At 39.4% G+C, this 25,051-nt stretch overlaps 2 protein-coding genes and 1 non-coding gene across 3 annotated transcripts; 1 reads left to right on the top strand and 2 right to left on the bottom strand.

Moving 5' to 3' along the window:
- Positions 1-8,573: 8,573 nt before the first annotated feature.
- LOC129406197 (U6 spliceosomal RNA) lies at positions 8,574-8,680 on the top strand. Its single transcript, XR_008630860.1, has one exon. It is a non-coding gene; the product is annotated as a U6 spliceosomal RNA (small nuclear RNA).
- A 2,087-nt stretch (positions 8,681-10,767) lies between these two features.
- Positions 10,768-11,971, bottom strand: LOC101547550 (olfactory receptor 10AG1-like). The gene is made up of 2 exons (XM_004621723.2): positions 11,044-11,971; positions 10,768-10,820 (listed from the first exon to the last, which is right to left on the bottom strand). Exons 1-2 carry the CDS (start codon positions 11,969-11,971, stop codon positions 10,768-10,770), a joined length of 981 nt encoding a protein of 326 aa, XP_004621780.2.
- Positions 11,972-22,025: 10,054 nt separating this feature from the next.
- Positions 22,026-22,988, bottom strand: LOC129406010 (olfactory receptor 10AG1-like). The gene has a single exon (XM_055143749.1). It carries the CDS (start codon positions 22,986-22,988, stop codon positions 22,026-22,028), a length of 963 nt encoding a protein of 320 aa, XP_054999724.1.
- Positions 22,989-25,051: the final 2,063 nt, after the last annotated feature.

Here is a 25,051-nt window from a genome sequence, read left to right on the forward strand (position 1 = left end):
TGGTATATTTTCTATGTTAATAATGAATAGGACATTAAAAATTCTACCATGGGTTGTTGAATTTTTCATTAAACTTTCTGCTATGAGCAGAATGCAAAGTCCCTTGGTTTAAACATGCTCTGCCCATCTATAGAGACAAAAGACACCTAGTTATGTGACACTGTCTACTATTGCCATTTTTTGAGCATTTCCTCTATTATTTATACTGTTAGTAACATCACCTGTGTTTCCTATTTTGTAAAATTACGAATGAAGCAGGCACTTCAGATTTTGCATAAAATTCTAGAAAAAGAAACAGGAATTTTAAAATTCTTTTTCATCATTAAGAAGCTACATGTGGCCCTGTAACTTCAAATTCAACAGTACATGCTTGAACACACGAAAGTAATCAGAACTCAGTGGGTCCCGTAATATATTCGGTGCTCAATATTATTTAGAATTTTTGGAATAATAACAATAAACCAGAGAACAGGGAACTCTTTACAAAGGCAAATTGATTTCCAGTTATTGTCCATTGTAAACCTCACTTACTATAATAATAAATAAAAAGATAATTTATCGTTATAGTCTGATGATATCAAATCCAGAAGATTTATCTTAAAAATGGATCTTTTTGGAAGGAAGATCCATGATGCTTTCCTTATTATAGTTAACAATTACACAATAGGTGCAGGGTATCAAGCTGAGCAAGTCTTTCAATACAGGAGACCTGGCTTTGGTCTTACTGAGCAGGGGTCCCTAAGCACCAGCAGTAGTGTCCTGGAGCACTGAATCAGGAGCAGCACCTTAAGGACCAACAGATATTTTCCAAACACCAAAATAATAATGACAATAATAATAATAATAAATAACTATGCTTGAATACATGGAAAGGTATTTTAAATTATTAAATAGTAATTACAGTTCAATTATAAAAAATTACTGTGGATAAAGTATTTACAGCTTACTTTCAGATATTATAAAAAATCACTTCCTTATTTATAAAGAAAACAGCACTATAACCAAATTTATGGTATAAATATCATGAGAAATATCCAGTTGTCATTTTTTTTCTTGAACACATGCTTTAGTTACATTGATGGAGCATTTTAAAGTGAAAACTACAAATATAGACTCTTCGTAAGGGTATCCTCCTGGCTGTGTTTTTAAGTATAATGCTCTTTTCATCGAGTGGTAAATAGAAAAATAACCAAGACTGTCTCCGGTTGTATCCGTGCTGCTATGAAATGTCTTCTTTTGTGGAACATGGTCTCGGACCTACTAATTTCCTGGCCACTCCTTTGCACCTGCCTCCCCATTCTCTGTCTCTGAAGAATTAAACTAGTTCATTCGAAAATTTGTGTAAGATATTCAGTCTTTCAGTTGGACTCTATTCAGGGAACCTAATTTGAAATGATTACATTGCGATCTATTTTCTCGTTTTTGCTTTTGGTCTCACCAGGAGTGCTCCGGGCTTACTCTTGGCTCTGCTCCCATGACTCTCCCTGGTGATGCTCAAGTCTGGCGGCTGGCTCGGCTGCTTCCCTCCCACAGGACCCTGGCCAGCTTGTTACCCAGCTCAAGGGGAGATGGCACCAAGGCCTCAGCAGAGGCTTTCTAGCTCTCTCTTTAGGTGACGTTATAACCGAGCTGGCCCCTGCTAAGGACAGTTCTTGGGATTTAATAGGCAGTGGAGGGGTCATGAATCCCCCAAACCTTCTCAGTGGCAATACTGGCCCCTAGACATTGTCTTCAGATTGGACACCATTCCTTGAATTCCCACATTTTTCAAAACACAGGCCTGGCCCTGAAGCCCCATTGCCTTCCTGGTGCTAGCTCCCACCCAGCCACCAGAAGCCCCAGTCAGCGCTTAGAGAACTTGGACAGTGGCATTGCCACCAGTATACCTGTAGGCATCATTTTTCCCCATTCATAAAAAGCCAAAATAGCAAACAATGCATCCCCAACTGTCACAGGACATGGGAGCCATGAAGGATCTGGACATACAATTTTATTTCAGTTGGGACATTCAGTGACAGGAAGATAGAAGTTAGTTAACCTGAGCAGAACTTGCCATGACCCTAATCATCAACTTGTCCCTGTAGAAAACAAACCAAAAGAAACCATCATGGCGGATGCAGAAAGAAAGCACAGGTCAAGAGAGAAAGCACGGGTACTAAAGTTATAATCATTCAACCATACTAGTGTTTTTTATATCTGGCCTATAAGATTAGCTGGCAAACTATCAGAGGTCATCTGTATTATATTTTTTATTAAACAACTCTTTTTTTGGATGTCTATGTTTTTTATTTTATTTTAATTTTATAAATTTGTTCACAATGATCTATTTCATTCAATGTTCCAACACCAATCTCACCTCCACTATACCTTCCCACAAACATTATTTCATTTTTTTCTAACCACCAACCATACCTGAACCAACAAAAGACTCTAAATAATATATTTTGTGTTGGTTATTATGAATAATAAACAACAGCCTCATTCACCTGACACTGAAAGAACCCCAACATGGCAGCATTAAGAAAGATGAGCAAGATAGGCAAAAAGTTATAGTAGAAATGACATCTGCATTTCTATTTCATTGCATTACTGTTTATAAGAGCCACAATCTGGAAAAAAAAAAAAACAGAGTGCCTAAAAACAGATGACTGGTCAACGAAACTTTAGTACATCTACACAATGGAATACTATGCAGCTGTTAGAGAAGATGAAGTCATGAAATTTGCATATAAGTGGATCAACATGGAAAGTATCATGTTGAGTGAAATGAGTCAGTAATAAAGAAACAGACATAAAAACATTGCACTAATATGTGGAATATAAAGTAGCATAGATGTACGAGCTTGCAATGATGCAATTTCTGGCAGAAATTTCTCTAGACTTAATTAGAAAAATACTAAAATGCAGAAATCCAAAACGTGTGGCCGCTATTGCTGCTGCATAACCTCATGTCTCTTGATTTTCAGTAATGGGAAACAAATTATCAAATGCTTCCTTTTCAGCATGTCTGACTTTGGTGGGGGGGGGGACTCCACACAATAATAGTGAGTTTATTGTTGAAATATTAAATGTAAACAAATTAAAGAGAAAATAAAGTGAAATTTATCAGCTACACAGGTGGGGGGCCAGTGGGGGGGCATGTATTATGATTCTTGGTGGTGGAATATGTGCAGTGCTGAAGGGATGTGTGTTTGAGCATTGTATGACTAAGATTTAAGCCTGAACGCTTTGTAACTTTCCACATGGTGATTCAATTAAAAAAAATGAAAAAAGAGAGGCTGAAAAAAATCTCAGAGACAAACTAGAATGCCAAAACGAAGAAAGACTAAAATGATAGTCTTCACTTTCAACACACGAACACTGGCATCGGTAGCATCCATGGAGGACCTGATGGTGCAAGTACAGAAGATCAAGTAGGAGGTCATGGTCTGACCGGAATAAGAATGCATCAATCACATCACGCCATTTTTGACACTGGAGAAGAAATGTTCCTTGGAACATGCAACAGCAGAGGTGTTAGTGGCGTTGGTGTCCTTGTAAACACAAACTTAGCCATGAGCATTGATTCTTTGAATGTCTAACAACCTAATCGGACAATTACGCTTGAATAGACGTGGATCACTGAAGGCAGTTTATATCTTTGTTGTCTACGCACCAACATCTAACTACAATGAAGAAGAAATTGAGAAGCTCTACAGTGAACTAGAGAGGTTCTATAAAGAAGACCACACCTTTTACAAGATCACTGATGGTGATTTTAATGCCAAGATCGGACCGAGAAGGTTGCCCGAAGAACTCCACATTGGGACCCATGACCTAGAATGGAATCATCAGGGTGAGAGACTGTCTGAGTTCATCATGTTAACCAAGACCATTCATGATAACTCACAGTTCCAGAAAGCCAAATCTAAATGCTGGACATGGAAGTCTACCCATGGACAATTCCACAATGAAATTGACTACATCATATTCAATCGAAGGTTTTGCCTGACTGATGTCGCTGTTGTCCCCAAATTCCAAACAGGATCGGACCACCATCTCCTCTGTGCAAAATTCTACTTCACAGAATGGGGAGAAAGGTCTGCAAAATTAAGTCTAAGAGTGCAACTCCCAGAATGACCACCAACTGGGAGCTCTTTGGCATTATTGCAGCAACGTGGGAAGATGCCGTCCTTGACAACATGGATGAGGAATACAATCGACTGGTTCAGCACCTCCATGACTGCACGAAAAATGCCAAGAGTGAGAAAGACAAAACAGACGCCTGCCTTTGGAAACTCTGTAGTTCATTTGTCAATGTGGTTGGTGTGAGCCTCAGGCAACCACAATCAAATGTCCAAGCTCTCAAAGTTGTGCAGAGAAGCGATAAAGGAAGACCTCAAAGAGAGAAGAGCAGCAGTGTTGGCTGATGAGGCAGAAGCTGAGGAAAGTATTTGCAAAGCTCGCCTGTCCTTCGCCAACTACAAGACCAAGATGACTGCCCTCCGACATCCCAATGGATCTATCACATCTTCCAGAAAGGCAGTGGAGAAGGATTATTCACGACTTCTACTCAGATCTCTTGGACAGCCACGTCCACGTGCCCACATACCAAATTCCGCAGGATGGATATGTCATTCTCAACGTCCTCCCTTCCAAAATCCGACATGCCATTTCATTGGTAAAGACACATAGAGCACCTGGTCCAGACAAGGTCAGACCCGATCACCTGAAGAATCTGCCGCCAGTACTCATCGATACACTGGCTCAGCTCTTCACACGCTATGTGTCTGAATGCAAGGTTCCATCCCAGTGGAAAACCAGCAGGACCATTCTGTTGTGCAAGAAGGGAGACATCCATGACATCGGCAACTATCGCCCAATCTGCCTGCTATCTGTCATCTACAAATTGTTCACTTGTGTTATCCTGAATAGAATAGGAAGAACACTAGATGAAGGACAACCATGCAAGCAATCTGGTTCCGAAAAGGATACAGCCCGATAGACCACATCCACACAGGGACCAAACTCACTGAAGTTTCCCCGGAGTTCAAGATGCCACTCTAACATTCATCGACTTAAAGAAGACCTTCAGTTCTGTTGAGACTGAGGTGGTCATCGAACCTCTGGCCAAACAGGGCGTTTAAACTCAGTACATCAAGATACTTCTCGAGCTGTATTATGGATTCACCACCATGATCTCACCATTCTACAAGGAAATGATCATTGACGTAAGGAGAGGGGTTAGGCAGGGTGATACCATTTCACCAAAACTCTTCAGTTCCACCCTTGAGAACGTCATGTGACGACTGGAATGGGAAGGAATGGGAATGAAGAGAGATGGTGCAACTACACCACCTCTGCTTCACTGATGACATCGTTGTCATAATGGCAAACATTAACCAAGTGGCACAAATGCTGGTCGACTTTGTGTGGAATGGTTGGACTGCAGCTGAACCTCAACAAGACAATGCTCATGAAAAACGAACTAGTCTTTGATGCTCCATTTGCTCTCAATGGAACAAACAATCTCCGAATGCAGCAGCTATGTGTACCTGCATCGAGAACTCAACATGAGGAACAACTTGGCGCCAGAACTGTGTAGGAGGAAGAGAGCAGTTTGGAATGCCTTTAAGAGCGTCGAAGAATTGGTTAAGAGGACGAAAGACATCTTTCCACCATTCTTCCTGCGCTAACGTACGCCTCAGAGACCTGGGTCCTAAACAAACAGTATGAGAACACTATCTGGGTATCCCAAAGAGGAATCAAAAGAGCTATGCTAGGAGTATCACGTCTCACTCAAGTGAGAGAAGAAATCCATAGTTATAACCTCTGTCGACAATCACTAATCAGGGATGCTGTCTCATTTGCCAAGACATCAAAAATCAGATGGGCCAGACATGTAATGCGATTCAGAGATGACCTGTGGACTAGAGTTCTTACCGACTGGGTTCCATGGGTCATCAAAAGACCACATGGCCGCCCACCAACGACATGGTCAGACTTCTTTGTTGAAACCCTGAATAAATGGTTTGAGGCTCTTCCTGTTCCTAGAACGAGCAGATATCATTGGGCTAACCTAGCATGCGACAGGGACAAATGGAGATGTTACTGGCTCCCACTCAAGCGAATCGAAGATCAAGGGTAATTCAAGTGATACAAGTGATATTATGAATAATTCACTAAAATGAAAAAATATTTCTTCAGAACAAAGTGCGTGAAAATTATTTTTTATTTCAACTTTTTCAAGATTTTTTTTATGAGTCTCTGGATCATGGCTGTTAAATGAGTTTACATGGTGCCAAAGCTTCTGGGGTGTCTGCTAGGCTCCCAAAAGAACAGGCGAATGAGTAGAGGTCAACCATCCCCAACTCTGTGAGAGCCTGGAGATGTCGGAGTTGTGGAGATTTCTCAAAAGTGGCATACCTGAGCTTTTCAACAGATGCATTCCTAGATGAGGCCAATCCCAATCCTGTGGAATCCAAATAAAAGTAGGGTGGTTGATTGGGTTATGGAGGTTTTGGGCTGCCATGGTGCTGTTTGAGTGGGTTGTACACTCACTTGCCCCCCTCGAAGGTGCCCCTGATGAGACTCAGCCTGATATGAGTCGGGAGGTATCTTTGCAGCTTTTTTTCATCTCTTTTGAGATATATTTATGAGTCTCTGGAAAATGGCCCATTAAGGAAGTTATATGGCATCAATGGCAGTTCGTGGTTATGACTTCCAGGCTTTCAGATGAACAAGAGGGTTGGGGAATGTTACCCATTCCAGACTCTGTGAGATCCTGAGGATTTTGTAAGCAGCTTAATTCTTTTTTTTAATTTTTAAGTATATATTTTATTTTATAAAATAATTCACAATATTTTATTACATTTAATATTCAAACACCAATCTCACCATTATACCTTCCCACCACCATATTTCAGGTGTTTCCATCCTGAAAACTAATCCCTGCGCCAAATCATAACCAAAACAATATACTTTGTATTTTTTGTTATGAAAAACCACTGAAAATGCTACAAAATAGTATCATTAGAGAAAAAATGGTGAGAATTGTTGTATTCCACCCAGGGGCCATTAAGTTCTTTTATAAGAGATCACTAACATGTTGTTAGAAGTTGAGCTTTGTGTGCTTTTACATATATATATATATATGTACATATATATATATATATGTACATATATATACATATATATCTGTAAAAATAATATTTCCTTCTAAGATTGGATATCTCCTAACTTTGAACCTTATCAAATGTGGTGTGCTACTCTTGGAGTACAGGTAGGGTATGTGGTATGAAGTGTGGCACAGTTACATTTGTGGGTTCACTCCTGGGTGAGGCTCTGCCCGAGCATGTGGAGAGTGGCTGTGAGCATGCTAGAGATGTGTTCTGGAGGCTTTTGGCTGCAGGGGTTGGGTCCCTTGGGAGAGGAGGGCTTTCTGTCCTCCCCCCTCTGGGGCTCCCTGAGTGAAACAGCCTGGCACGGGGTTGGCAGCATGTTGATGGCGAGCATCATGGGAACAGCTTGATTTTAGAACTCAGAGAGATGTCCACAGACTGCAGTGACCACAGAAATGGGAACCTCCATGCCCAGGAGAGCAGCCTTGACTGTCATTCTTCTCACTCCTCCTCTCACCATTTACCTCTCACCTAACCAATCTTCCTCTTCTCTACCGCCTTACCATCTCTTCCCTTCCCCTTCTCTGAGTTTGTATACATTACATATTTCTGTCCCTTGTTTCTGCTGATTGGGTACAACCTTTGCAGTCATCCCATTGGAAAGACCAATCAGATCGCATATACAAATAGGAGTATGGAATGTTTGGGGGACAATCCATCAGGTCACACGTAACTTATAAATATCTATAAAGTGATGATGTGACCCTTATATAAACAAAATGTGGAAATGTTTAATAGGATCACATATGCCCTTAGTAGAGTTTGTAAGGAGGGGGTTAGAGATGGCACAGAGGGCAAGGTACTTGCCTATATGTGGCCAATCCATGTTCAATCCTAGTTCAGTCCCATATGGGTTCTTGTGCCTCACCAGGAGTGATCCTTGAACACAGAGCAGAAGTAAGTCTTAAGTATCAACAAACTGGGTATAAAAATCACAACCAAAAAACCAAAATCAAAACAAGAAAAAATATTTTCTTTTAATGTACTGCTATTTATTCAGTCATTGATTAAGCTGACTGAATTAGGCATGAACTCCACATTACTTCATTTTTAATTCTGAATCTGAATTATATTGTTATTGTTATTATTATTATTATTATTATTATTTTAACCACCATGAGATGCAGTTACAAAGATTTTCTGTTTGAGTCTCAGTCACACAATGATCTATCACCAAACCCTCCACCATTGCACATCCTCCATCACCAAGGTCCCCAATATCTTCCCCCACCCCACCCCACCCCTTGTTTCTATGGCAGACAATCTCCCCCATACTCTCCTTTGTTTTTTTGTTTTGCTTATATGAATAGCATAAGATGTTGGCATATGCACTCCTGGAATTCTAAAATTTTAGCTATCTAGGGTCTAGAGAAATCTCTCTAGCAAGCTGCTCATTTCAAAGATTCTTTTGTGGTGCTCGCTTCGGCAGCACATATACTAAAATTAGAACGATACAGCGAAGATTAGCATGGCCCCAGTGCAAGGATGACATGCAAATTTGTAAAGTGTTCCATATTTTTTCTTGCAAACTACAACATCCAACAGGAGAGAGAACAAAAGGGAATGTCCTGCCGCAGAGGCAGGGTGGGGTGGTGGGGTGGGGGTGGGGGTGGTGGGAGGGATATTAGGAACCTTGGTGTAGGAGAATTGGTACTGGTGGAGGGATGTAAAAGAAATGCAAACATGAAAGTTCATAAGTTTGTAACTGTTCCTCACAGTGATTCACTAATATTTTTTTTAAAGTTTATTTTGGGTGTCTCTGGTTCAGTGATTCACTAATAATTTTTTTTTTAAAGTTTATTTTGGGTGTCTCTGGTTCATGGCCATTAAGGAGCTTAAGTAGCACCCGGAGGAGGTTTGTGGGCATGACTTCCAGGGTCCCAAGAGGACACGCCTGCACACCCCCTATCCGTTGAGTCCTGAGATTTGTCATTACTGAACCCACATACCTGAACTTCTCATTGGGATTCTGGAAGTTGGCGTGGCGGCTGCCAGGATTTTTAGCAGGCAGGTGGAGGGGCAAATCCTGCCCCCATCTGAGACACCACAGGGGAGTCATCCTGACTTAGAGTCAGGAGGAATCTCTGCAGTGAGCTGCTCTGTTTAGAGATTCTTTTGTGTGTCTCTGGATCATGGCCCTTGTTTTCATTTTTTCCAGAGTAATATACTATGTGCATATGCCTTGCAGGGCACACCCGCTCACATGGAATATGCTCAGCTGCTGGACCTAACTGTAGCTTTTGATCTCTTCAAGATTCATGGGTCTCTGAAATAGGCCAGTAAAATGAGCTTGTATAGCTGAGGCAGAGGTGGTTTGTGGGTGTGGCTCCCACAAACCTAACTTTTAGCTGTTTAATATCTTGGTAAACTTGGCCTCAAGTTTTTAGGCCAAAGGCACAGTAGCAATTTTGGAATATCAGGAAGTCTAAAGGCACCGTCAGGCTGCTGATGCACTTGCCCTGAGAAAACTAGGATCCTGGGAAGGTTGGTGTCAAGAACTTACTAGAATACAGGTCATGAGGAAGAAAAACAATGTGGAAAGGATGGCCAGGACTCATCTGGGTTTTATCAAATCGCAGTATTAACCTTCAACTTTACCATTTCAAAATAAAATGCCCAGCTTTTATTTTGTAATTAAAACTATAAAATTCTGATAAAGAAGGAATGTCAAACATTGATTTCACCCCAAGAAGGGAATCGGCAGTAATGAAAACAACAAAAAAAGTAATAGAAGTAAAAATAAACATCATTACTGGTTCTTTCAATTTTATAAGCACTTCTATGTAGAGTGTTTTAATATAATCACATATATATCCATGCATCAATCCTTCTGTCAATCATTTATCTATTTAGATCTCTAGAACTGATTTGCATATCTGTATTATATCTCTCAACTCTTTAGCATTCTTTGATACTATAATTCTGAACTCAGCACTCCTCTTTTATTTATTTTTTGCCCTATCAGAAGCCAGTATTTCAAAAATTGTTGATATTTTTTTAATATTATTCTACTTTGTATAACATTTTAAAACATTACCTAAATAGCTTTACCTAATAGCTCAGGATTTATGTCCTTTCTAATGCATTCTTAACACCTCTAGATCAAAATTGCAAAATGTTTCTTGCTGAATAAAGCAAAAGTGAAGGGACATAGTAATAAATAGTAAGCTTTAATTCTATAACTAAGATAGCATATTAGCTTTCATATAGATAAAGATTTTTTAGGAAATGAACTATGCAATGATCAAAAAACAGATAAAATGCAAACACCCACTGTGTTCAGGATTAATTCCAGGCTCTGCACTCACGACTCTCTCATGCTTGGCTCAGAGACCAAATTTCAGAGTTAGAAGCCAGGTCGGCCATATCCAACACAGGAACCTGACCCAAAGTACTATTGCTCTAGCCTTAACATTTTGATAAACATATAAACTGTACTTTCTTTCTTGTTTTCTAGTTCTATCTTCTTTTATATCAGTTTATTTGATACAATAGTAAAATTGTTAGTAATGAGTAGTTGAAAATGTTCAATAGCAGTTCTTTAAATGTTATATTAAATGATGCATAGATTGGCTTTCCATATGATACACTTGTTTTGAAGAAATCTTTAAAATAGATTAAAAATATTTTTTAGACAAGATAATACGCTATTATGGAGTTATAAGATTAACAGAATTATTAATGATTCCACGTTGTTCTAGATACATCTGTGCATTGGTTTGAGATTTGAGATAAAATTATTTCTTAAAACTGACAATAGAATTTATTTCAAATGAGATGAAATATTTGAGGTAACTCAATTAAGACTCATAACCAGATAGAAAAGCAACCAAAGTTAATACAAAACGTTATGTCTTCGAGTCATTGCATTTCAGAAGAAATTTCCTCAATGCGATCATGACATCTTTGTTTCTTAGACAATATATCAAGGGATTAAACATGGGTATGACAATGGTATATATAAGAGACAATATCTTTTCCATGCCCGTATAGGGACTGGATACTGGTTTTAAGTACACAATGATTCCTGATCCGAAGAATAAAATCACAATTGTGAGGTGAGAAGAGGAAGTTGAGAAGGCCTTGGCTCTCCCAGTAGCTGATGGCAGTTTCAGGATAGTGGAGATAATATTCACATAAGAGACCAGTATCAGTATAAAGGGAATGGTGATGACAAGAAGTGCAATTATATAAATCAGCATCTGAGTCATATATATGTCCCCACAAACTTGCTGAACTATTGGTGGCACATCACAGAAGAAATGATTCAGCTGGTTGGAGCCACAGAAGGACAAAGAGAAGACGTGATAGGTGAAGCCGGTGTATACTGGAATGTGACTGACCCAACACACAACTGCCAGTTGAAGGCACAGTCTATTGTTCATGATGAGATGGTAGAGCAAGGGGTTGCAAATGGCCACATACCTGTCATAAGCCATGATGGTGAGAATTAAGCACTCGGTACCACCCAAGATCAGAAAGAAATACATTTGAACAGCACAGGCCACGAAAGAAATACTTCTGTTTTGTCTATAAAGATCTGCTAATAATCTGGGAGCAGTCACTGATACATAACACATTTCCAAAAAAGAAAAATTGCCGAGGAAATAATACATGGGAGTCTGGAGGGAAGCATCAACCTTGGTTATTATAATAATGAGACTATTTCCCATCAATATTGTGGTGTACATAATCAAAATCACCCCAAATAGAAATCCTTGAAGTTTAGGAATGTCTGAAAAACCAAGAAGAATGAAATCAACCACTGTCCAAATGTTCTCCCCTCTTGGGTATTGTCCTGTGGATTTCATCTATGGATGAAAATATTTGAATGCTTTCAATTGACTTAATCCTCTGTGTCAGGTTGCAGAATGTGACACACTGAAATCAGGATTTTTAATACTGGCATGGGAGAGGTATCCAGTTTTGCTATCGATTCATTGTAATACATTTCAAATCCAATATCCTATAAGACAATAAAAAATAAAATTATATGAAGACTTTTTATGCCATTCCTAACTCAAATTAAAGTTTTTTGGGGAAAAAAACACAACAGAGATTAAGGAGTCATACAATTTAAAAGCTTAGGGAATGGAAAATCTTGTGAGTAATATAGATAGGCCTCCGTTTGTGATTTGAATACAGACTTCCTAGCCTCTCTTCCAAGTTAAATGTTGCTTTCCCCCAATATTTGTCATGATTCTAGAAACTTCACCTACTTCTTCAGATTCCAGATTCATTTTAACTTCTTACTGAAGAAAAAATCCCTTTCTTCCCTTGAAAAACCAAATTCCTACTCAATCTCACAAATTCCAACTGATGAAACCATTTCTAATAATTTCTCTTTCATGTAAGTCTTGCCGCCCCTAGATTCCTTCCTTCTCATTTAAGTAAATCATCTATTCTGATTTTAGTATATAACCAAATGTACTACAACTATAAAACTGTGAGCTGTACTTTGCTATGACTTTACCATTGACTCAAAAGTGATGATAATGAACACTAACCTGGTATATGTTCAACTTGATCATGAGATGTATAAATAGGAACTGGTTTCCTCACTCTCTCTTCTCTTGCCAACTCCTATTTCTTTCTCTGCAGTCCTTTTTTTCTCCTCTCTTCACATTTTAGTAGGTATTACCCATTTTATGCCTTTTTTCAGCTTTTATATCTCAGTTTTCATAAATGCATGGATCTTATGAAATGATATCTAACAGCAAAACAGGTGCAGAGAGGACAACTGAATTTTCAGTGACCTAGCTATGCTTAATGAATATATCAGGCAGTGAATCTGCATGGATTTTGTACTACATATCGTAGTTCATGGTAGAATAATACTAAGTGCATGATAGAGTCAAAGTGTATTAAAAACCAATAGTAATGATAGTAAATGATATGAGCTCATTTGAGGTCTTCTCAGAGATTACAGACTGGTGGTGAAATCAGATAAACCAGATATTACACTTAAGATCTACGCTAAGGGAATTTCAAGGTATTCTGGACTTCCAGGACATTTATTAGTGATTTTCTATGTATTCTCACACTTTGTCAGCGATTAGAGAAAATGGACTCATTAAATAACTTTTACATTTGGGGGAGCGTGTTCCCAAGCAGTGCCCAGAGGTTATGGAGGTCCCTTAGAAAGTTTCACCAACTAGGCTCTTGGTTCAATACAAGAGTTCTACAACACAATGAGTGTTTGGGCCCTATGGTATTAGTGATACCAGAGCCACCATATATTATTTTTTTTACTTTTAAGAATAGATAATAAGAATGTATTTCTGTTGAAAGGGGTCCTTGTGTCCTTGAGTCATGTTTTTCAGTAGATAGCCCAGAACTTTTGTACGTTACTGGTGTGTGTCTATTTGACAATTAATATATGCACATAATTTTCCATTGAATTTAGCAATTATGTTCTAATTACTAAAGTACTCATGGACAACAGGATAGGTCACTACCAGACTTAAAATGGAAATAATTTAAGTCTGGTATCTGGAAAAGTTGAATGTTCCTTATTGCTAAATATATGAATTAAATTAATATGTGGATCAATTTGTTTAGGGAAGAAAAAATCAGATTTATGCAAATAGCTTGGCTTAAAGACAGCAGTGATATCTATTATAGATGGCTATATAGTTAGATTTCCTATATTCATTATTATTTTAAATCTCATGTTCTATCTTCTATTTTCTATATTGTTCATCTTTGATTCATCCCTAAAGTAGATTTAGTCACACCAGAAGAGAAAAAACTTACCTAGTAAAAATTTGGCAATAATGTTAGATTCATGCTTAAAGGTCAGTGAGTACAAAAAAGTAGGAGTAACTTCTAATTAAACAGTGCATACTTGAGCACACATTGGTAATTAAAACTCACTGGCCCCAGAATATATTCAACATGCAATGTTATTTTGAATATTTGAATAATGCCATTAAACCTACCAACAGTGAACTTTTTATAAAGGCAAATTGATTTCAGTTCCATTGTCCATTACAAACCTCACTATAATAAAAGTAAAATAAAAGCCAACTTATTGTTACAGTCTGATTTTTCCAAGTCCAGAAGATTTATCTTAAATGAATCTTTTAGGAAGAAAGATCCATCATGCTTTCCTTAAATATCTATTATAATTGAAATTACACTAAAGATGCAGGGCATCAGGAGTGCAATGAATCAGGAGTAATGTCTAAGGACCACCAGTTGTTGTTCAACACAAATATAATAATGATAATAATAAAACAAGCTACATTTAATACACAAAATGGTATTTTAATTTATTAAAATAGTAATTACTGTAAAATTTTAAATATTATTAAGGATAAATTAATTACAGCTTACCGTTTTATACTATAAAAACATAACTTGCTGATTTAGAAAGAATACAGCACTATAAACAAAAATTTGTGATTTTAAAAAATCAAAAAAATATTCAGCTGCAAATTTTTCTTGAACTCATGCTTTAGTCAAATTGATGGAGCATTTTAAAGAGAAAACTACAAGTATAGACTCATTGTAAGGATAGCTTCCCTGCCAACATGTTGTGTTTTAAAGCTTAATGCTCTGTAAATTTATCGAGTTGTAATTAGAAACATAACCAAGAGAGTCTGTGCTTGGACCCATGATGCTGTGAAACGTCTCCCTCTGTGGAACATGGTCTGGGACCTGCTAACTTCGTGGCCATCCTTTGTACCTGCGTCCCCATTCTCTGTCTCTGAGGAATTAAACTTGTTCACTAGGAACTGCGTATAAAACATTCACAGTCTCCAGTTGTACTCTATCTATGCAAGAATACTAATTTGAAATAATTTCAATGCAATCTATTTTCTGATTTTTGTATTTGGGTCTCACCCAGGTGTGCTCTGGGCTTAGTCTTGGCTCTGCTCCCAGGACTGTCCCTGGTGATGGCGGCTGGCCTGGCTGCTTACTTCCCAGAGGATCTCAGGCCAGCTTGTGATCCAGCTCAAGGGGAGATGGCACTAAGGCCTCAGCAGAAGCTTTATAGCTCTCTCCTCAGGGGAAGCTGTGACCGAGCTGTCCCCTATTATGGACAGTTCCTGGGAATTGATAGGAAATGAAAGGGCCATGAATTCCCCAAACTTTCTCAGAGATACCTCTGTCTACTAGACAGGGGCTTCAGATTGGACACTCATTCCTTTAACTTCCACCTTTCCAAAACCCAGGCCTGGCCCTGTATCCTGATGATAGTCCCACCGAACCAGCGGAAAATCCACTCTGGTCTTAGAAACCTTGGCCTGTGGCATTAGCATCAGTTTCCCTGAAGGCATCATTTTTTCCCATCCAGACAAAAATCAAAGTAAACTAGCAATACTTCCCCAGTTGCCACAGGACTATGTAGCCGTGAGCAACTGGGCATCAGGGACCTTGCAAGGGGTGGGGGTGATGGAGAACAGAGCAAATTTAAGGCCCTGGCAAGCCAAGCAAATGGGATGCTATTCCTGCCCACCATATTTCTGGTTTCCTTTACAATGGTCAGGGGCCTAAACCCATGGGACATGGGGAGAGGCAACTGGTCTAGCATGTCATAGGGACCTGGAAAGGCAGGGGTTCCCTGACTTCCTCTTGCAATGATTGGGAGGAAGACAGAAGGGAACAAATGCCCTGCAGTCTGGTCAGTCCTGGATTCAGGACGCTGGTGAGAAGTTGGCAGAAGCAGAATGTGATTTACTGGGTACGGTGGCATGATGAGGCCCCAGCTGACCTGGGGCACCTCTGAATATGATGGTTCACATGCCCCCCAGTCAATGGGATATCAGGAGTCAGAGGGTCAGCTGCATCCTCACATCGAGATAATGGGAGTCTGGAAGGGGTACCAAGGGAAGGGTGCTAAGTTCCTGCTTCAGGGTGTTTGGGGGAAGCTATAGCACACTGAGATAAGGAGGCTGGGCGCTGCTCCCTTGTGAAAACTGTTTTTGGTACATGCCCAAGAGTCAGAAGGATGTTCCTAGGTCGGGGATACTAAGATCTGAGTCTGATTTTGTGGCTCCCACTCCTGGCATTCCTTCCAAGGGAGTGTGGGAAGCAGGTGTCCCCTTCGGACTAAACATCAAGAAAGTCCTTCTGTTCAAATCCAAAGCTGATGTATTTTAACCATGCTCAGAGCATGATTTAATTTTATTTCCAAGCCTCCGAGGCCAAATTTTACTTTTATTTCCAATTTTCCCAACCAGCAGTCAAGCCTGCCCAAATTCAGGCACTAAATAATTTGAATTGCCTATGATGAAAAAGTTGCTAAAAATGATCCAAAAAAGAGATTTTCTTCAAAGAAAGTGTGTAAAGATTGTTGTCTCTCACCCTAGAACCATTAGATTAGTACCATGTTGTCACAGGTTGAGCCTTGTGTGCTAATATTTTCTTAATTGAGATTGGTTGCCTTATACCTTACATCGCACCCAATATGGTGTACTACTCCTGGTACATCATTGGTGTAGAGTTGTTGTTGTAGAGGTGTGAGATTGCTCCAAAAACTTTAAAAGCTTGAATGGGGTGATACAGCTGGAGTTAAATTTTTAACTAGATGATGACTTTGGGGTTCGGAGACATCTCTGCAGCTTGTTGATCTTTTCGAGACTTACTTATGATTTTCTATATCATGGCTAGTTAATGAGTTTATATGATGCCAGATGTAGTTCATGGGCATGACTGCCAGACCCCTTGAAGAACAGGGAGATAGCAGGATGTTGCCCATTCCTGACTCTGTGAGACCCTGTCGAGTTTGTTCATAAAACCTGTATCACTGTATCACTGTCATCCCGTTGCTCATCGATTTGCTCGAGCAGGCACCAGGAACATGTCCATTGTGAGACTTGTTGTTACTGTTTTTGTCATATTGAATATGCCATGGGTATCTTGCCAGGCTCTGCCATGTGGGCAAGATACTCTCGGTAGCTCCAGCCTATAAAACCTGTATACCTGAAATTTTCAACAGATTTATTCCTGAGTCTGTGGAGTCTAGCCGTGAGCCCAGTGGCAATTGTGTTATGGAGATTTTTGGCTGCCAGAGCTCTGATTTTGGTGAGTCATGAGATCACCTGCCCCTCTTCAGGGTGTCTTGGATGAGACTCAGCCTGGCGTGGGTCTGGAGGCATCTCTGCAGCTTTTTGATCTCTTCTGAGACTTATTTATGAGTCTCTGGATCATGGCTTGTTAATGAGCTTATATGGCACCAGAAGCAGTTTATGGGCATTATTCCCAGGTTCCTGGAAGAACAGGAGGATGTAGGGAAGTCTCCCATCCTTGACTCCATGAGAGCCTGGAGATTTAATAGCCAGCACTTAAAATTAGAACTCAGGTGGATCTCCACAGATTGCAGACATAGGAACAGAAATGGGAAACTCCACGGCCAGGACAGCAGTCTTTTTTCAAAAATTTTCATTAGAGAATCACTGTGATGTACAGTTACAAACTTATGAACCTTTTTGTTTTATTTTACTCAAACAGTGATCATTTACCCATCCCTCCACCAGTACCCATTCATCTACACCAATGATCCCAGTATCCCTCTCACCAAACCCACGCCATCCCCCACAACCCCAACCGGCCTCTGTGGCAGGGCAATTCCCTTTGTTCTCTCTCCTTTTGGGTGTTGTAGTTTGCGATAGAGGTATTGAGTGGCCATCGTGTTCTGTCTATAGTCTACTTTCAGTTTGCATCTTCCAACCTGACTGGGTCCTCCCGACATCTTCCATTTGGTATTCCCTTCTCTATCTGAGCTGCCTTTTCCCCTAACATGTGAGGTCAGATTCCAAGGGCAGCAGTCTTGATTGTCATCCTTCTCACTCTGCTCACTGTTTGCCATTCACATGACCACTATTTCTCTTCTCTACCTCCATCGCGTCTCTTTCCCTCCTCTGTGTTTATGTACATAACCTATCTCTGTTGCTAGTTTCTGCTGTCTGATTGGTTATGACCTTTGCAGTCATGCCATTGGAAAGACCAATCAGATTGCATATACAAATAGGAGTATGGAATGTTTGGGGGACAATTCTTCAGGTCACATTCACCTTTATAGAGATTTATTTGCGTGATGATTTGTGCACTCTTATGTAAATGAAATCCAGAAATGCCCAATAGGATCACATAAGGCCTTATGAGAGTTTGTAAGAAGGGTTGGGGAGATGGCACAGAGGGCAGGGTACTTGCCTAGTATGTGGCCAACCAGACACTCCATATGGCTTAAGTGAACAAGTAGAGTTCCAGACTTTATTTATTTTATTTCATTCTTATTTTTAATTAATTTATTCATTTATTAATGAATCACCGAGAGGGTACATATACAAATTTACATGTTTTCGTGCTTGTGGTTCAGTTGTACACTGCTTGAGTACCCATCCTCTTGTGGCAAGACAGTCCCTTTTGTTCTCTCTCTCCTTTTGGGTGTTGTGGTTAGCAATGGAGGTATTGCATGGCCATTGTGTCCAGTCTATAGTCTGCTCCGTGCATGCCTCTCCCATCCCGAGTACCAGTGCCGCTTCACCACTGATGACACCAGCATCCCTCCGAACCCCCATCCCATTTCCCTCCCCCACATCACACCTCTGTGGCAAGACAATCCCTTTTGTTCTCTCTCCTTTTGGGTGTTGTGGTTAGCAATGGAGGTATTGCATGGCCATTGTGTCCAGTCTATAGTCTGCTCCGTGCATGCCTCTCCCATCCCGAGCGGGTCCTCCCACCACACTTTACTTGGCGTTCCCTTCTCTATCTGAACTGCCTTTTCCCCCAGCATGTGAGGCTGGCTTCCAAGCCATGGAGCAAATCTGGTACTTATTTCTGCTATTCTTGGGTGTTAGTCTCCTACTCTGTTATTTTATATTCCACAGATGAGTGCAATCTTTCCATGTCTGTCTCTCTGTTTCTGACTCATTTCACTTAGCATGATACTTTCCATGTTAATCCACTTATATGCAAAGTTCATGACTTTGTCCTTTCTGAGAGCTGCATAGTATTCCTTTGTGTAGAAGTACCAAAGTTTTTCTAACCAGCCATCTGTTCTTGGGCACTCAGAGTTTCTCCAGATTCTGGCTATTGTAAACAGTGCTGTGATGAACATACAACTGCAGATGTCATTTCGACTATACTTTTTTGCCTCTCTGGGATATATTCCCAGAAGTGGTATTGCTGGATCAAATGGGAGTTCAATTTCTAGTTTTTTGAGGAGCGACCATATTGTTTTCCAAAAGGGTTGAACCAGTCGGCATTCCCACCAGCAGTGTAGGAGGGTCCCTTTCTCCCCACATCCACACCAACAGCAGTTTCTTTTGTTCTTTTGGATGTGTGTCAGTTTCTGTGGTGTGAGGTGGTATCTCATAGTTATTTTGATCTGAATCTCTCTGATGATTAGTGATGCAGAACATTTTTTCATGTGCCTATTGGTCATTTGTATTTCCTCCTTCAGAAAATTTCTATTTATTTCTTCACCCCATTTTCTGATGGGGCTAGATGTTTTCTTCTTGTAGAGTTCAACCAGTGCCTTATATACCCTTGATATCAACCCCTTGTCAGATGGGTATTGGATGAATATCCTTTCCCATTCTATAGATTGCCTTTGTTTTCTGGTCACTGTGTCTTTTGTGGTGCAGAACCTTCTTAGTTTAATATAGTCCCATTTGTTTATCTCTGTTTCTACTTGATTGCTAAGTCGAGTGTCATCTTTGAAGATACCTTTAGCTTTGCTTCAGGAATTACTCCTGGTGATACCCACTGTACTTTTGATCCAGCCGTCTCTAACTACTTTTTTTGTTTTCCTGCCTAACAACTTCCAATGAAAATGTTTATTTGATTCCTTCACATTTGGTTTTCTGCTTCCCTGCCATGACCAAGAAAAGGTGGTCGACAGACAGCACTGCAGTTCTACTTCAACCCAGGCCACTGACTGGTGGGCAAGAAACACAAACAACACTGAAAGACAACACTGAACCGCAGCAAAGGAAACATAATTTCCCTCTACCACGTTTCATTAAGAATCATGCATCAGGGGCTGGAGTGATAGTACAGTGGGTAGGCAGTTTGCCTTGCACATGGTCGACCGGGTTCGATTCCCAGCATCCCATATGGTCCCCTGAGCACTGCCAGGACTAATTCTGGAGTGCAAAGCCAGGAATAACCCCTGTGTATCGCCGGTTTTGACACAAAAAAAACAAAAAAGAAAATAATCATGCATCATAGAAATACTTATGTTTGTTGGACGCTTAGAATGTGAAATTATTAAATAAGATTTTTGCTATATCTTCAATTCTATCTTGTCTCCTGATACCAGTTTTTGCAGTCCTACTTATGTTAAAAAGTTTAGACATTTAAGAGTAATTATGTAATCATTTTATTAGGTGGTTGGGCAAGAAAAAGAAAAAAGTGCTAAAGGAATATGATCGGAAGTCTCACACTGATGTCAAACAAAATTCAAATATGCCTTGTTTGTCTTTTCCTACCTCAAGAAGAAGATTCTGAACATATATGAACTATATGAAAATTTAAAATATATACATCTTGTATGCATAGAATACATGTTTTGAATAGCACTGTAGCATTATCGTCCCATTGTTTATCAATTTTCCCAAGAGGACACCAGTAATGTCTCCATTGTGAGACTTGTTGCTATTGTTTTGGGCATATGGAATACTCCAGGCGTAGCTTGCCTGGCTCTGACCTGCAGGTGAGATACTCTTGGCAGCTAGCAGGGCTTCCCCCACCAGAGGGATGGAGGAATTGCACCCAGGTCGGCCATGTGCAAGTATCCAAGCCCTACATGCTGTGCTATCGCTTCAGTCCATGTTTTGAATACATGTGCAGTTTTAATACACACTTTGAAAATGCAGTGAATGGAGCATTTTATGGATAAAATGCAGTCTAAACATTCTCAAGTTACAGTCTATACATATTATATACATTCTAAATGTATTTTCTAATAAAGCATTTCCATATTACAGTCTAAATATATCCTATAGACCCTAAATTTATTTTTAATGAAGAATCATTCAGAATGCTAACTGCAACGAAAACTACCCTGAAAACATCTTCAAAAATTAGCTGTGATAGATAAAATATGTTTGGTCTCTTTTTTGTTGTACTTTTATGGTTTCCACTAAATCCTCCAAACATTCTCTAATGTGAGACTAGAGCAATAGTACAGCAGGAAAGATGCTGGGTGTACACAGAACTGATCCAGGTTGAATCCTGGGCATCCCTTATGTTCCCCCCAGCACCACCAGGGTTAATTCCTGTGTATAGAGCCAGGAAAAGCCCTGAGCAATCAATGCTGTGTGTGTCCACCCACCGCAAACTAACATAAACAAATAAAAGACAATGGAAATATATTTCAAGAATAAAAAGTCCTTATCTCCTTAAATTCTATGTACCAATAGAGGGCTCCTTGCTTTTGTGGGTATGCTTATAAATATTTAATTTCTGACCTTGAAAGTGCCTCCGATGAGGCACAGTTGGAAAGGAGGAGTAAAGAGAGGCTGCTAAAATCTCAGGACTAGAAGGAATGGAGACTGTTACTAGTGCCTGGTAAAGAAAACCGATTAACAACTGGATGACAGTGATACAGTGATACTAATTTTATATATTTATTTTGAACAAATATTTAAAATGGATAAAAAATAATTCTTTATAGAACATAATTTAAAAATCTATGCTGGAATCTTAAGAGTAAGGACACCATTAATGATCCAATTTATTCTAAATATATCCATACATTGGTTTGAAATTTGGGATAAAATGGTTTCTGAAAACCGACAACAGAATTTATTTCAAGTGAGATAAAAAAAGATGAGATATCAGTTAAGACTCGTGATTGAGTTTTAATTGAATAGAAATAGATATAAAAATAACCCTAGTAAGTACAAAATGTTATGTCTTTGAGTCATTGCATTTCAATAGGAATTTCCTCAGTGCCACCAAAACATCTTTGTTTCTCAGACAATATATCAAGGGATTAAACATGGGTATGACAATGGAATATATAAGGGAAAATATCTTTTCCAACTCCTTGGTGGGTCTGGATATTGGTTTTAAGTATACAATGATGCCTGATCCGAAGAATAAAATCACAATCGTCAGGTGAGAAGAGCAAGTCGAGAAGGCCTTGGCTCTCCCAGTAGCTGATGGCAATTTCAGGATAGTGGAGATAATATTCACATATGAGCTCAGTATCAGTAAAAAGGGAATGGTGACGACAAGAAGAGCAATGATATAAATCAGCATCTGAGTCATAAATATGTCCCCACAGACTCGCTGAATTACTGGTGGTATGTCACAGAAGAAATGATTCAGCTGATTCGAGCCACAGAAGGACAGAGAGAACATGTGATACGTGAACCCAGCATGCACTGGAATGGGACTGACCCAACACACAGTTGCCAGTTGAAGGCACAGTCTATTGTTCATGATGAGATGGTATAGCAAGGGGTTGCAAATGGCCACATACCTGTCATAAGCCATGACGGTGAGAATAAAGCACTCAGTAGCTCCAAAGATCAGGAAGAAATACATTTGAACAGCACAGGCAGCAAAGGAAATACTTCTGGTTTGTCTGTGAAGATCTGCTAATAATCTGGGAGCAGTCACTGATACATAACACATTTCCAAAAAAGAAAAATTGCCGAGGAAAAAATACATGGGGGACTGGAGGGAAGCGTCAATCTTGGTTATTATAATGATGAGACTATTGCCCATCAAAATGGTGGTGTACATAATCAAAATCACCCAAAAAAGAAATCCCTGAAGTTTAGGATCATCTGAAAAACCAAGAAGAATGAAATTCACCACGGTCGAAACATTTTCCCATGCTGGGTATTGTCCTGTGGATTCCATCTATGACAAAAGTATTTGAATTATTTGAAGTTACATTAATCCTCTTCTGGGATGCAGAATGTGACACACTGAACACATGAGATTTAATGTGCTGACAAGGGTCGTATTTCCAGGTTTGTTATCTATTCTTTGTAATAAAATTCCAGTTCAATACTCTATAAAACCAAAACACAATATTGAAATGTAACAAAGGCCTTTTATGCCATTTTACTACCTCAAATAAAGGTTTCTAAAAAAAAAACAAAGTTTTAATATACGCATTTTTAATGGTAGTAAAAGACTGGAGCGATAGCACAGTGGGTAGGGTGTTTGCCTCGCATGTGGCTGACTCTGTTAGATTCCTCCATCCCTCTCGGAGTGTCCGGCAAGCTACCGAGACTATACCATCCGCATGGCAGAGCCTGGCAAGCTACCCATGGCTTATTTGATATGCCAAAAACAGTAACATCAGGTATCACAATGGAGATATTACTGGTACCTGCTTGAGCAAATTGATGGCAATGGTACAAGAGTGCTATAGTGCTACAGTAAATGGAAAATTTTGTGAATAATATACATTATCCTCTTTTTGTGGTTCATATCCAGCCTTCCTAGCCTCTTTCTGATTGAAATATAGTTTTTCCACTATATTTAAATTCCACCTGATGAAAGATACAGTGCTGTGATTCTAGAAAGTTCACCTACTTTTCAGAGTCCAGATTCATCTTGGATTCCTGCTAAATAAAAGCTCTCTTTCTACCTTTGAAAGAACAAATTCTTATTCATCTCACAAGTGCCAAATAAATGAAACCATTTATAACAAGTCCTTTTTTCATCTGTCTAATTTGAGTAAATTATCTATTATGATCTTAGTATAAAATGAGATGTACTACCAAATAAGAAACTATGAGCTGCCCTTTGTTGTGATTCTACTGATGACTCAAAAGTGATGATAATGAAATAAAAACCCGGTCTATGTTCAATTTGATCATGAGATGCATAAATAGAAACTGGCTTCCTTGGCCTCTATTCTCTTGCCAACTCCTATTTCTGTCTCTGTAGTCCTTTTCTTTCTCCTCTTTACACATTTTAGTAGGTATTAGCCATTTTACGTCTTCCAAATATATTTAGATTTTTCTATCACTCTTTTCATATACGCATGTGTCCTTCTGAAATGACATCATATGGAGAAACAGGTGCAGCAGAGGAGAACTGTATTTTCAGTGAGCTGGCTATGTTTAATGAATATATCAGACAGTGAATCCACAGGGAATTTGCACTACACATCATAGTTTATGGTAGATTAATACTAAGTACATGCTAAAGTCAATGTGTGTTCAAAACCAAGGGTGCTGGTGGTAAATGCTATGAGCTTATTTGGGGTCATCTCAGAGATTACAGACTGATGGTGGAGTCAGATTAACCAGGCATCCCATACAAGATCTATGTCAAGGAAATGTCAGGGTGTTGCAGGACTTCCAAACCATGTATTAGCAAATGTCTATGTACTCTCACACATTGTAAGCTATAATAGAAAATAGACTCATTATATTACTTTTACTTTTCAGGGAGAGTGCTCCCATTCGGTGCCCAGGGACTCTGGCAGTCCCTTAGGCATGTATCACCAACCAGTCCCTTGTTTCAATATTAGGATTCTAGAATATAATGGGTGTTTGGACCTTGTGGTATGAGGGATACCTGAGGCATCCCAGATTAAGTTTTACTTTTAGGGAAAGATAACAAAAATCTACTCCAGTTGAAAGGAGTCCTTATGTCCTTAAGTCATTTCAATTGATAGCCCTGTGCTTTTGTGTGTGAGTGGTGTATGTATGTTGGACAATGAATATCTGCAGATGATTTCCCACTGAGTTAAGAAATCATGTTCTAATTACTAAAGTACTCATAGACAAGAGAATATGGCATTACCAGACTTAAAGTGGAAATAATTTAAGTTCTGGTATCTGGAAAAGTTGAATGTTCTTTATTGAAAAATATATCCAATAAAAATTATTATGAGGCTCAATGAGTTTTGAGAAGTAAATTTTCAGTTTCTGTAAATAGCTTGGCTTAAAGCCAACAGTTCT

The sequence above is a fragment of the Sorex araneus genome, chromosome 6, assembly GCF_027595985.1.
Source record: "Sorex araneus isolate mSorAra2 chromosome 6, mSorAra2.pri, whole genome shotgun sequence".
NCBI classification, from domain to species: Eukaryota; Metazoa; Chordata; class Mammalia; order Eulipotyphla; family Soricidae; genus Sorex; species Sorex araneus.